Source organism: Equus przewalskii, chromosome 3, assembly GCF_037783145.1.
Source record: "Equus przewalskii isolate Varuska chromosome 3, EquPr2, whole genome shotgun sequence".
NCBI classification, from domain to species: Eukaryota; Metazoa; Chordata; class Mammalia; order Perissodactyla; family Equidae; genus Equus; species Equus przewalskii.
Window position 1 is genome coordinate 99,876,240 of NC_091833.1, and position 14,342 is coordinate 99,890,581.

At 42.5% G+C, this 14,342-nt stretch overlaps 1 protein-coding gene across 6 annotated transcripts in view; it reads left to right on the top strand.

Moving 5' to 3' along the window:
• The window catches only part of CCDC149 (coiled-coil domain containing 149), a 100,384-nt gene that overhangs the window by 27,139 nt on the left and 58,903 nt on the right, over window positions 1-14,342 (top strand). For all 6 annotated transcript variants that reach the window (XM_070613057.1, XM_070613058.1, XM_070613055.1 and 3 more), the window contains exons 2-3: window positions 6,352-6,513; window positions 8,074-8,112. In XM_070613057.1, coding sequence (XP_070469158.1) covers window positions 6,352-6,513; window positions 8,074-8,112 — 201 coding nt within the window. The remainder of the gene's footprint in view (window positions 1-6,351; window positions 6,514-8,073; window positions 8,113-14,342) is intronic.

The window sequence follows — 14,342 nt, forward strand, 5'->3', positions numbered from 1 at the left end:
TTCCTCACCCAAAACTAGTAATAATATTTTTTAGAAAGTTCACAGAGCCTTTTAGCACAGCACCTCTCACCTCAAGCTCACAGTCAGCTCAGTGAGGTGGGCAGAGCCGAGTATTAATTAATCAGAGTTGTGCCTCAATCCCAAAGAACTGGCTAATTATTTCCTTTACATAATGACCTTTATTCAGGTGCCTTTTGTACCTAGTCATCTTTCCAAACTCATTTCAAGCATCATCTCCCCTGCGTAGCTTTTCCTCCCGGCCCAACACCCACCCCCCGGCCCTACTCTTGCCTCTATTGGTGATTTTCACTAAATATTGTTTGAATGAATGAATAAATGTGTAGAGTGGCTTATCATAGAATAGTGGTTTTCAAGCTTTTAAAATGGCAGTCCACAATAAAAGTGTGAAAGTATGCATCTATGTGTGTCTATTCCTGCACACATAGTCAAAAAGCAAAGTTTCATGAAACAGTACTTACCTTTACTGTGTGGGATGCATACTGATATTTTCTGTTCTATTCTGTATCTTTTTTTTTTTAAGACATTGAGGGTTGCAACTGAATTGATTTTGCCGGTAAGACTAGTGTATCGTGGCCCACAGTTTGGAAAACACCGTTACGGAATATGCTGCCAGCTGGGAACCTTGTTCTTTGCAGATGGGCAAGCCGCTTGGCTTATCTGTGAGGTTTACCCCAGCTCAGCATGCAATGTTAATTCTAAAGAATAGAGAGATCTGGAGGCTATGGGAATAGGCACCTAGCAATACGGCAGCTTGAATGTTTAAATGTTTACCGTGTGTAACGTACTTTCAGTTTTTCTTGGCCTATACGAGGAAGTTGAAATCTAATAAATGCTTAGGTTTTGGCAGTGATTATTTAAAAAAGGTTTGATTTTAGTCGCACATACATCATCAAGACTATGTAGATATTTGCAAGGGTGACTTTCAAATAAAAGTCAGGTTCCCTCTCCAAGATCCTTGAGCCCCAGATGTGTTTCAGATTTTTTTTGCATCTGAAAGGAAATATGATAAGCGTACTCTATTTTATGTATCATCCCCAGTAGAGTTGTGGGCAGCAGCCGGTAATCAAACACATTGATCTGTCCTCAGCAGTGTATGAATATTCACACCCAGTGGTATAATGACCATAAAAACCCTCACATCAGCTGAAGTGAGGAAGGGCAGTGAACACGTTTTCAGTTTTCAGATGTTTGGGGTGTCAGAAAATCCCATAAGGGATTGTGGAAATAAAATTTTGTTATCCAGGTATCATGTTTTTCCTTTTCAAAATCAGCAGGACCATTTCTCCCTTTAGGAGATCAATGCTTGGCTCAGTGACTAACACATATAAGGCACCCAGAAATATTTGTTGAATGAATGATCGAGACCAACTACAGCTTCTAGAAAACTGTTACCACTGGGCTGCTGTGGAGAAAATAGCCCTTTAGTTTTATCTCCTTATAATGGATGGAAACCTTATTGCTTCCACTTGGCTCCCTCACAAGCAGCAGAGGGCAGAGATTCTTGTGGATCCCTTTAGTTTTTTCCTTCTTCCCTCAGGCCTTGTTTCTGAGGAAAGAAGCTGCAGGCCCACTAGTTTTGGGGAGGGGGGAGTGAAGATATAATGATTTTACCTATTTGTTCTAGGTCTGAAAAATAGCCAAATTCAAAATTGCCCCTTCTTAGCTTCCTTGTGCTGAGAATGCCAACTCAATGCAGTAACTGACTCCGTGAATATTCTGGCTTTTTTTTTTTTTTTGTACAGAGTGCTTAGTTTGTCAGCAATTGGGATTTCACAGGCTTAGCTCTACAAAGATCTGAGTTCAAATTCTGGCTCTGCCAATCCCTTGGCGCCTTAGGTAAACTCTGTTTCACTTTCTCATTTAGAAAATGTGAGTGATAATGACACGGTAAGCTCATTGTGCTGTTTTGAGGATTAAAGGAGGTCGTACCTAGAAAGCATTTGTCACAAAACTTTATTTTTTGTTGTTGTTAATAGTAATAATAATATTGATAATATTAATCCTCTTTGTCACTGTGATGGCCGTACCAGGGGCACATGTGAGCTCCACCAGTCTCCCTACCCTTGCGGTCTTTTGTATGCACTGTGTTAGTCACGATGGGATAAGGAATGCTCCAGTAATAAACACCTCCCTCCAATTTCTGTACCTTAACACCACAAAAGTTTATTTCTGGATCATGCAGATTTCTCTGTGGACCCAAATGACTCTCCAGGGCAGTTGTCTGCCTGTGTTGGCTCCACGCTCCGGCCTGTTTTGCTCTTATGGTACCTCCATAGCAACACATGCTTCCACAATTGTTGCCGCCAGGAGAAGAGAAAGCTTGGCGATTCTTATCTTGACTCTTAGGAGCTTCTACCATGGAAGTGACTCATGTCCCTTCCAGTCCCATTTTATTGGATGAAACAAGTTACATGGCTATGCCTTACTCCAAAACAATGGGAAAAGGCAGTCCTGCCAAGTGCCTGGAAGGAAAGGAGAATTGGAAATATTGGAGACAGGCACTACTGTCGACCACACAGACCTTTAGCCTTTTCTCACTCTGTTGTAAATTGCTTTTGCAAGCACAGCTTCAGCCCCAGCACCCTTCCCAACCAGGTGGCAATCCTGAAGCTCCTGCTATATATTCTGGAACTGCCACTGTCACAGATGATCTCCGGGAACCACTGAGCCAGCTCTGACTTGGACAAGGCAGAGGAAGTAATTTCTGGGTGCTTAAAGTGAGTCATACCTGCTGGACCGGAGCCCCTCACCCCCAGGGTTTTCCCAGCACCCTTTACCCCCAGTGATATTGGATGGCGGTGTTAAAATTGTGGGTTCCTCAAGTTGGAGGGCACCCTGGGAACCCCCCTCATTTTCCAAGTGAGGAAACAGAGGCCCAGGCAGTCTGTTTTTGTTCCTTGTGTTCTGTAGCTCTCCCAGAGTCCCAGCTGATCACGGCCCATCGCCAGACCTATGTCTGGACGGAGGCCTCCTGGTCCACCTCCTCCATCATCTGTACTTATTCATCCTCCTTTAGGAGCCAAAACATCCCAACCACAGTAACTTGGCTTGTCTGGCTTTCTGTTCTATTTTCGGTCCCTTTGGAAGCTGAGGCTGGATCCGTGCATTCACTGGTTGTTTAGAGCTGCCAACAAAGGAGGACCTTCAGGACGTTTTTCTTTCCTTCCAGTTTTTTTGTTGTTTGTTTCCAATTGGAGGGCTAGGAAATGGGACATTTTAACAACTGCCATCACAGGGACTAAACTATCACCATTTTAGAATAAGAGTGAAAAATTCCATGCCATTCCCCAATACCACCCCCAACCCGCCCATACCTTCCAGAGTTCCTATTGATATTTTAATGAGACTCTGCACATATAGGATCTTTGGCCAGATGCAGTAAAATATAGTTCATGCTTGTACTTGCTTAGAACCCCTCTGTGCTACAAAAGGGAGCACAGACACCCTCAGAATGGCTCTGAGACCACGCCTTGCCTCTGAACTTGTGGGCTGCCTCTGGCCTGTCAGTTCCTCCAGACTATTCTTTTTTCTCCCTAAAGTCCCCCAGTACATAGTTGTATATTTTTAGCTGTGGGTCCTTCTAGTTGTGGCATGTGTGATGCCTCCTCAGCATGGCCTGATGAGCAGCGCCATGTCTGTGCCTAGGATCCAAACCAGCGAAACCCTGGGCCACCAAAGCAGAGCACATGAACTTAACACTCGGGCATGGGGCCAGGCCCTGGTTCTAACTTTTTAGACACCGTGAAGCTTGAGGCCTCCAGAGCCTGGGTTTTCGAAGTGTAGATTGGGTAAGAATCACCTGTTCCATGTCCCAACAATGCAGATTCCTGAGCCAATGACCAGAGATTCCAATTCAGAGAATCTGGGCTGGGGCCCAGGAATCGGCATTTTCTCAAGCATGTCAGGGTGATGGAGAACAGTGTTTTCTAAGGTTCCTTGTTGATGCCACCTCACCAGGCTGGGGAGACTGTGAGGGAGGCATCCTGCCTTCGTCCAGGGCAGCGCCACCTTGAGCCATTTTAGAAATGAGGCTTCAGCCTAAGGTTTATCCTACTGATAAGAATAAATGACATAAAATATTTGAGTAAAAACTTTTAGAACAAAATTTTTGAAATTCGCCATTCTAGACCGTAGTAAGCAGAAGAAAGAACAGTCCAGCAGCGGCTTTCTAAAGACCACCTTTTCTTGGCATGGCTTCCTCTTCTGTACAGAACGTGTTTGCTTTCTGACCCTTTGGTGGAGTGATTATAATTGTCCTGTTTTCATACCTAAGAGGAACCGAACTTCAGCGATTCTGCTCCTCAAATCCCAGGTCACGGGGTCTCAGCAGAGGCCTCTGTGCCTGCTTTCTGCCAGGTGCCTCAGACCCTAGGGAAGGGAGGCGTTTACTGCCCTTCACAGCTTCCGGGGCCCCAGGTGGACCACACCTTGGGAGAGAAATGGCTTCTCTCTTAGACTCTAACGGTTTGCACTTCAAGGTCAGGAGCTTGAGTTTCCACTTTGCCAATACGTGTCGGCCCTCACCTGTTCCTTCAGGAGACTGGATGTTGCCTCTCATCTTGCCTCCTGCACATTACACGGTCTCCACGTGATCGGGATTTTCTTCCCCAATGTCGGAAGACACTGAGTATCTTTGGGGCCTCAGATTTGGATCTGATAAATTGAAGGGACAAAGGTGACCATCCTTCTGCCACCAAGACTAACAGCGCCAACACCCGAGGTTGCTGAAGACACAGGGGCAGATGTGTTAAATTGTGTGTAAATGGTATTTTTTCCTGTGAAATCTCAATACCTCCCTTAGGACCTTGCCGTTGAGGGTTTGGAGCCACTTTGCTCTGATATTTACTCGTTGGGGATTTTACTCTGGAGAAATCACTGTGGCAACAGGACGGTTTTGCCTCCACGAAGACGATGTCAAAGTCTGAAAATCCAGGAGGTTTTAAGGCAGGATTCCAACCTCATTACTGCCAGGAATAAGATTCGTCCAAGGTGGAAGTGTCCTCTCTTAGAACTCAAATCCGTCTCAGAATGGCTTTTCTTTCCCCTTTGTTTTTGAAGCTAAGCAATTACTTTCTTTTTTTTCCTAAGGAAAAAAAAATTGTGCTAATGCACAAAACTCTCTTTTTCCCCTCTCATTTATTTGAAATTGAACTTAACAAAGTCAGTTCCAAGCCAGCACTATATATGAGTAATGCTTTTTGTCCATAAAAGAGCATTGACTCGAATGGTAGGGGAGTGCTGATTCTCTCTGCTTTGTGTGAGCGTCCATAATGACAAAGTGCTCATGTCAGAGTGTATAATGAAACTATAAATTGCTTTCATGAATGCTCTGAATTTGGTCTTTTACGGGGCAAATTCAAAAGCTATTTAGTGCCACATTTCACATATGTGAATAACACCAGACGGGGCAGTATATCCAATGAAAGCAGGGTCCCAGGTGGGCTCACGCTGGCCCATGTGGTGGGTGATTATCAGGTGAGGGTGGTTCACGGTAGGAGAGTCAGGAGAAGGAGGGACAAAGATATCCCGTCACTCTGAGGAAGCGTTCCAGCTAGGTACACCCAACTGTCTGGGGATATTTCAAAGTGCGGCTAAGATACATAGCTCACCAAAATCGGTCTCTGGGTGGTGAGTGGCTGCATTGGAATCAAGATGTGCGTGTCTTGGCCGAGTTCGTGAACAAAAATACTCAAGTGAGAAAATGTCTGCTGGGTTGTGTGGGCAGGTGCCATCTATTGCAGTGATTTATGGTTCAATTAAATTATTTTTAATAACATTTTTTGTATTTTTTAAATTATGGGAGCCATATGAGTTTATTCTAGAAAATTTAGAAAACACAGAAAAGCAAAAAGAATAAAATCAAAGAACACATGCAAATAATTTTGCTGCCAAGAGATAATTGCTAGTAGTATACAAAATTTTTGTTAAGTATCTTTCTGTGTATATCATTTTGTAAAATTTTAATGAAATTTTACCTAATGTTATCTAGATATAGAAATCCTTTTAAAACAAAATTAGGGTCCAGCTATTTATTTATCTATGTAATTTTTTAAAAGTTAAAAATTTTTTGCTTATTGGTCAATTAAATTATTTTATCTGTCCCAGTTTGCCAAAGTTCGTGAAGGTCCAAGGTTGTGGTTCTGTCGCGAGGGGAGTATGTCAGGAAACGGAGCAGCCTTTACGTGCACATGTCATTTACTGACGAATGTCTCTGGTGTGTGATCTCTAAAGACAAAAAAGGGAGCAAAACAAAACCAGTGAATGCAGTGCATGTCAGATGGACGGCTGTCGACGTTTCTGACCAGTCGCTTGGGTCTGTTGGCTTTGCAGTACCTGGTGTGTAAAAGGAAGCTGGAGAGCAAGAAGGAAGCACTACTGATCCTGTCCAAGGAGCTGGACACATGCCAGCAGGAGAGGGACCAGTACAAGCTCATGGCCAACCAGCTCCGAGAGCGCCACCAGTCCCTAAAGAAGAAACACCGAGAGCTGATCGTACGTGTTCTGTCACGGTGACATTCTCATTCCCTCATTAAGATAGCAACAGGGGATTTTTACATGCTGTTTCTGCAAAAAAAAAAAAAAGAAACGGTTGAATTCAAACAGTTCCAAAGTGGAAAAATTAAGAAGTGAAAGTTGTCACTCCTGTTTCCTCCATAAGCCAGTCCCACTCGCTAGTTGATAGGTATGTGCTCCCAGGCTGCTTGCTCCGGCATCTGTGAAACAGACACATGTACGTCCCTGTTCCTGTGTGCCTCTTTACTTGCTAACCTTTTTAGATGGAGTTTTTTAAAGAAGATTCGTGTTATAAATCTGCCCTGTCTGATACAGAAGCCACTAACTACATGTGTTTATTTAGATTTCATTTTAAATTAATTAGAATTAAATGGAATTGAAAACTCAGTCCTTCATCCTCACTTAGCACATTTCATGGGCTCCATCGCCCTAGGTGGCTGGTGGCTACTGTATTGGATTTCCTTGAGAGAGAACCTTTCCGTGGTGGCTGCTGTGTGAACGGTTAGCTATGGGACATTTCCATCACTGCAGAGTTCTGTTGCATAGCATTGTATAAATGTTGTTCCGAAAGTTACTCTTTTCTCTCAGCACTTTATTTTGGACATCTCTCTAGGCCATACGTACAAATTTAATTCGTTTTTAAAAATAGTTGCATAATAATATTTCCATATTTTTTTTAACTTTTCCTTATCCTGGGCATTTAGATTTTCTCTAGGTTTTCATATGGTAAGATTTTTAAGGATGCAAATTATACTGAAATGGAGGATACCAACTGCGTACTGCTATTTTGCATCCTTGCTTCTTTTTTCTCACTGAGGCAATCTCTTTTTTAAGTGCTGACACTATTGCTAACATTTAACCATCTGTGCCGGGATCATTGAACTGTCCTGGAACAGAAATAGAGTAGAAAGATTCCTCAGGTTAAAATAACGTTGACCTATATGTGGACACTCAGCTAGAGGAGTGTTTGAGCATTTACTCATTCACCTTAGCAACTTGTATTCCCAGATGGCACCCAAGGGAGAGGAATTGAACTTTTAAACCAAAAGGTCTGATGGGACTGGAAATTCTCAGTTAATTTTCTTTTATTTTGAGCAGATCCTATCCCTACCCCCCAAAATTATTTTTCCCATAGAAAAGACTCAAGCTGTGTCTGTGTGTGTGTCCATTACTATTTCTTTGGATCTAACTATGTATAAAAGAGGAACTCAGCTCAAACCAAATGAAATAGTATTTCAGTTTAGATTCTGCTCAAAAATAATTTTAGTAAATCCAGTTTATTTATTTAGGTTCACATAGTTTTAGAAAATATATAGATTTGGTCCTAATTGCAACTAATTCCCTAGAGGTTTTCCCAAAATAACTCTGGTTCAGTTTATAGTTAATATTTTAGGTACCTTTGAGCTTGGTTCATCACAGTACTAGTTGCAGGGCTGGGAGTGGGGAGGGTCTGAATTTAGTTCATAGTTTGGTTCAATTCCTTGAATCTAAGCACATCTTTTTTTTTTTTAATAAAATGTACTATTTGTTTCTTTGTAGGATGGAGATCCATCAATTCCCCCTGAAAAGAGGAAACAGGTAAGACTTATTCCTGATCTTTGATAACTCTCAGACTGTACGTATTGATGCCATACAGTTGAGGGGAGCAGGGAATCCCAAATGTGCAGAAAAATCTTTGAATTTCCCAGAATCCTTGTGTATTCCGGGGCGTAGTGGGTGGTAGAGAAATACTGACTACGGAGAGGTGTTAGGGTTGTGGTGAAGGAAACCCGGTGAAGTCTTACAGGGAGGGAGAGGACCCAGTTGACTGCATTCCCTTTCTTGTTGGGAATCTTGTTGGAACCCATGAGTTGAGGTCTCACAGCTGTTACACTTTACTGTTACTGTTACTTTATATTTTACTCTTCTGAGGTGGATACCGTTCTGCCATTTACCTTCTGCCACGTTAGACTTTTCAAAGCCATCCTACCAGTAAAACTCACAATCCATTTATTTTCTTATCTCCTAAATGGTAGCCAACGTTGTTTATCACTGACCCATTTTTTTCTGCAGAGATTTTAGATGCCCACTTTTATCAATGAACAAATCCTTATATATATACGTTGGGTCTGTTTCTGAACTTCCTGTTCTGTTGCATTGAGCTTCCTGCACAGTCCTGTGGCTGTACCATGTTGTTCTGTTTTTGTGGTATAATACTTTTGATATCTATTTGGGCCACTCTCCTTCCCTTTGCTCTTCCTTTTCAGATGTTTCTTATTTGTTACTTTTTTAAGATAAAACTTACATTTTATCAAGTACTCCTCTGACCCCACCAAAAATAAAAACCCCATACCTAGTGGTATTTTGATTGGAGTTTTGTTAAATTTATAGATTAATTTGGGGACAGAACATTTTCATAACGTTATGTCCAGGAATATTGCACATCAAATTTCTTTTAATCCAGTTGCATACATACATACACATATATATTGCTTTTTCCAAAGATATCTTTGTTAGAACTTTCCTTGACTTCACAATTGTTCTGTGTACTGACATGCCCTGATTATAGCCCTTCATGGGCTTGAAGGGAGCCCAGATGATGGTGATGTTAATGCTGTGTGTTCCAGGTTATGGGAAAGCCTCTGCACCAGAGCAGGGCTTCAAAACTGGGAGATGCAATGAGCACATAGGTACACAGATATTGTTTGGCCTCTTCAGAGCTGTAAAGGTTAACTCAGCACCCTGTTTTTGTTTATTGATCATATACCTGGCACTGCATGTAAATTTCTTGGGTTCATTACCTTGTGATTTATGATGCTGAGTAAACAGTATACCCAAGACACACATACACACACATGCACACACACACACGCACACACACACACACAGAAGATATTTACTCTTAAATAGCAATTCAGTCCTGTGGTTATCTATTCAGTCATTCAATTCTGCTCACTCCGTACTCCCTTCCTATGTTATTTGATTATTTTATAATGCTCCAGGTTTGATAGAAAATCAAAATTTTCTATGGAGCTAATTGATGTTTTTTCCTAAACAAAATTACATGGAATTTTATCATAAATGTTTAAAAATTGGGATCCTTAATCTGGAATTGCTCAGTGTTTTTGTTTTTGTGTTTTGGTGGCTATGAGCAGTCATCTTTGCTGCAATTTTAGAGTTTGTTAGTATTCATGAAGGAGTTTTACAGTTTAAGTGAATTCACATTCCATGACTTTATAATAAAAGATTTACATCGACTGAGGAGAATCTGATGAATTCCAGTAAGTCTGACAAGCTGCTTTCTTACAGCTCTAAAAAAACAAGTTCAGTGTTCTAAGCTCCGGCTTTGTAGCTTTTAATATGGCGTTCAGTTTCTGTCTCTTTAGGATTTGATATGGTGGTGTGAACTTGGACTCTGTGGCCTTCTTGCCTGGGTTGGAACCACTGACTTGCTGCATAAGATAGGGTGCATTGGGGTGCAAGGGACAGAAATTCTAAACTGCTTAAACAATAAAGGCATCAATGACCTTACATAACCAGAGGTTTAGAGGTAGTGCGGGCTTCAGGTGCTGTTCTGTCATATATTTGTTCTTTCCACTGTGCCACACTTAGCAAATAAAAATATGGGGCACTCAGGTAATCTGAATTTCAGATAGACAATGAATGCTTTTTTTTAGTATAAAAGTGTATCCCATGCAATATTTGGGACATGCTTATACTAAAACATTACTCATTGTTTATATGAAATTCAAATTGAACAGGGCATCCTGTGTTTTATCTGACCACTCTACCCTTGTGCCAGTTTTAACATCAGCTTCCTCTTAGCATCAGCTTCCTTCTAAGACTGGTTCCCCTAAGCAGGAGAGGCAGAAAATCCAGCCATGGAATGTAAGTCCTTCCCTCCAATGTGGTTGGGCCAGCGTAGGACATGCTCCCATTCCTGGTCTACTAACATTCACTAGGAGAGTCCTGGCTTAGATTAATCACCTGCAATAGGGGGCTGTTAGGGAGCCAGTAAAGTAATCGTATAGCCTTGGGTAGGTTCCTTTGGGGTCTGAGTTTCAGCTTTCTCATCCATAAAATGGGAATAAATATGGTGCCCACTGTGTGATATGGCTGTAAGGAACAAATGAGATAATGCATGTTAAGTCCTCAGCCCAGAGCCTGACAGAGGGTGAGCATCACTGAATATTTATCATCCTCTCTTCCTCATCATCATCCCCCTTTAAAAAATCAATTATACATTAGTGTGTTGATTCTGTCCACCACTGCCCTTGTCAGGACTCTTTTGGTTACACTTGGCAGCTTGGGCCAAAGAGGAGGTTCCTGGCTCATAGGACCTCAGAAGGGTTGGTTGAGCAGCCACCATGGGAGGCAGAAATACAGCAGGGCCTCAGGAACAGCTACCACCGGGCTTCAGGTGCCCCCCAGGTCCCTCCTCTGCCCTCAGGTCTCTCTGTGTCAGTCATAATCTCTTTTTGTGGACTTCTTTTCTCTGTAGAATAGGAAACGTGGCTGCTGATCACATGAGGGCTATAGACCCTGCATCTTTGATCACTAGAAAAAGCTGCTCCCCAAGTCCCAGGGGAGAGTGCCCCTAAGCCAGGCTCAGGCCAGGGGCCCATTTCAGGGGCAGACAGGCACGGCCAGGCATCCTATAGATCCAAGGCAGCTTCTATTATTGTCATGTTGAAGGGGTGCTGAGTAGACAGGGTCATAACCATCGACTCTACACGCCTTCTCAAGACAGTCTTAGGAGGACAGATACTAATGATCGTAGCCAATGTTTTTGAATGCTCACTCCTGCAGTGCGCTGAACCCTGTGCCCAGGGTTGCACAGTGGATGATCTCATTTAGTTCTCACACAACATGTGAGGTAGGTGCTCTTAGTATTATTGCCATTGGACAAATGAGGAAATTGAGGCCTGTGGTAGTCAAGGAGATCACCCATGAGAAGTAACCTGACTAATCAGTGATGGAGCCAGAGTTTGAACCCCTAAGGTGCACTCAGAGCTCATGCTCGGAACCACTGTGACTCAGTAGGTATTTATTGAGCACCTTATGGGCGTCCTGTGCCAATTTAGACAGTAGGGACGCAGGGGTGGAAAAAGTCAGACCCAAGTTCCGGAGCTTATGGAACCTGCGTTGTAGTTAGGGTGACCATACCTTCGGTTTCCCAGAACGGTCTCCAGTGACATTCGTCTCCTGGCGTAATTTGTGTTAGTGCTCCCTCTCACTCTCCAAGGTGTCTTGGTTTGGATGATAAACAATATAGTCAGTTTAATTTTTGTAGAGATGCTATGAGCAGATGATGAACAAAATAATTAAAATCTATAGGGGGTAGGCCCCATGGCCGAATGGTTAAGTTCGGGCGCTCCACTTCGGAGGCCCAGGGTTTTGCCAGTTTGGATCCTGGGCGCGGACATGGCACCGCTGGTCAGGCCACGCTGAAGCAGCGTCCCACATGCCACAACTAGAAGGACCCACAACTAAAATATACAACTAGGTACTGGGGGGATTTGGGGAGAAAAAGCAGGAAAAAAAGATTGGCAACAGTTATTAGCTCAGGTGCCAATCTTTAAAAAATAAATAAATAAAAATCTATAGGATGTTAAATGGTGATCAGTGCTATGGGGAGAAAGCAATAGCCCAAAGCAAGGGAGAGAATTCTGGCTTAGTAATGGAAGAAATGTCTTGATAAATAGTGGGAAAAAATAGTTCCAGTACTTGGAAAAATGAAGAATCTTACCCATTTAAAGTATATACTTTTAAATTTTATTTACCTTTACTTGGTTAGTTAGTTTATTTAAGCACATGGTTGGTTTCTGGGTAGAGAGTGTGAAGATGCCCTCTTCATTAGCTCAGTGTGGGGAGGAAAATGTACCATTAAATTTTTAGGCCCTGGTTATAATGAAACTTTCCATTTAGCCAGAAGCAGACAGCTTTGGCATATGTGTGGCAGTATGGGAAGAGAGGCACAATTACTTTCTAAACTTTTTCATCAGCAGGAAGGGGGTAGAAGTGTGTACCCTGACCTAGTGCTGCCTATATTATATTGCATGTTGATCCCAAAGGCAAACAGTGGGTGAAGTGTTTACCCCTCCAGCTGCAAAGCAAATGAACCTGCGTAAACAGAAGGCACTGGAACAAGACCCAGCTGCCTGGTTAACAGATGGGACAAGGAGGTCAAGAGATCCACATATTGGAAAAGGAGATGCCACATGGAGCATCTTGTTGCCCATGAGCCTTGAAGGTGTGGCTTCCATTTCTTTACTTAGAAGGAAGAATTTCTATGGTCTCTCCTTACTGGACTCTTCCCCTGTTCATTTTTTGACTCAGGAGAGATTGCTATGATCACTCTGTTATGGACTGAATGTTTGTGTCCCCCCAAAATTCCTATTGAAACTCTCCTGCCCAATATGATGGCATTAGGAGATGAGGCCTCTGGGAGGTAGTTAGGGTTAGATGAGGTCATGAAGGTGGAGTTCTCATGAAGGGGATTAGTGCCCTTATAAGAGTACTGAGAGAGCTTGCCTTCTCTGCTCTGCTCTTTTTCTCTGCTCTGCCATTTGAGGATACAACGAGAAGTCTGCAACCTGTAGTTCTGGAACAGGGCCCTCACCAGCACCTGACCTTGCTGGCACCCTGCTCTTGGATTTTCAGCCTCTAGACCTGTGAGAAATAAATTTCTGTCCTTGATAAGTCACCCAGTCTATGGTATTTTGTTACAGCAGCTCGAGCTGACTATAAATCTATTGAGGGTTCTTCTCAAATACAGGTAGAAATGGTAGTACATCCTCAGTCTTTGTTGTGGTTTTCGGAGACCATGTATGCACACGTGTATATGCATGTGTATGTATATAATCTCCCAGCTATCATCTGAGGTCACACTGGCAAGTTAGGTCTTCCATAAATTCACAAGGCAGCGTCGTGGGTAGCAGTCAATGATAAGAGCTTGGGTTCTGGCATCAAATTGTGTGGATTCAAATTCAGCCTTTCCACTTGCTGGCTAGGTGATCTTTGGCAAGCTATGTCACCTTTCTGAGACTTAAGTACCTTCTCTCCAGAATGAACATAATAATGAGACATATTCGTAAAGTTCTTATGAGGAATTGGTGTGATGATGCTTCTAATGCTGGTTGCCTTGTACTTGGTGAGTACTCAGTGGATCTTGGCTGTTTTTTATTTCTCCTGTGACTTGTCCAAGGTCACACAGCAGGTTCATAGAACAGGACTAAAATCCAGGTGTGCCAACTTGTAGTTTGACCTTCTAGTTTGGGATTTTTGTTCTATGTTCAACTCTTAGACCAACTGAGCAGGGAGGAAGCATAGTCAACATTTCATGCAACCCATTATAGAAGTCCACAGATTAAGTGCTTTATTTGAAGCCCTCTGCTTAGGAGTGGTGGAGAACCAGACCTGAGCTAGGAATTTTTACCTTTTAAGCCAGTGTTCTCTCCTGTGGCAACCAATATCTGGCCATAATATTTTCATGTTTTTTTTTTTTTTTTTTTGGTCTCCTCCTCGGGGGACAGACCAGAACTTTCATGTTTGTAGTTCTAGAAATATAGTTGTCGAGGCTTTCTTTTAGAACTTAGAATCCTTTTAAAAACAACTCAATTTCCAATGGCAAATCATCTGTTAAAGAAGCTGTGAAGAAATCACGACAACAGTGATGGCACTAATAGCTTCTCGTGGGATACTGAAATGAAAATTTCTTCTTGATACTCCAGGCAGAACTGTACACACAACACCTCTTTCCGCTGCCATGAGAGATCACCAAAAGATCACAAACGGGTACCCTTTAAATATTTTTCTTTTGCTAAACA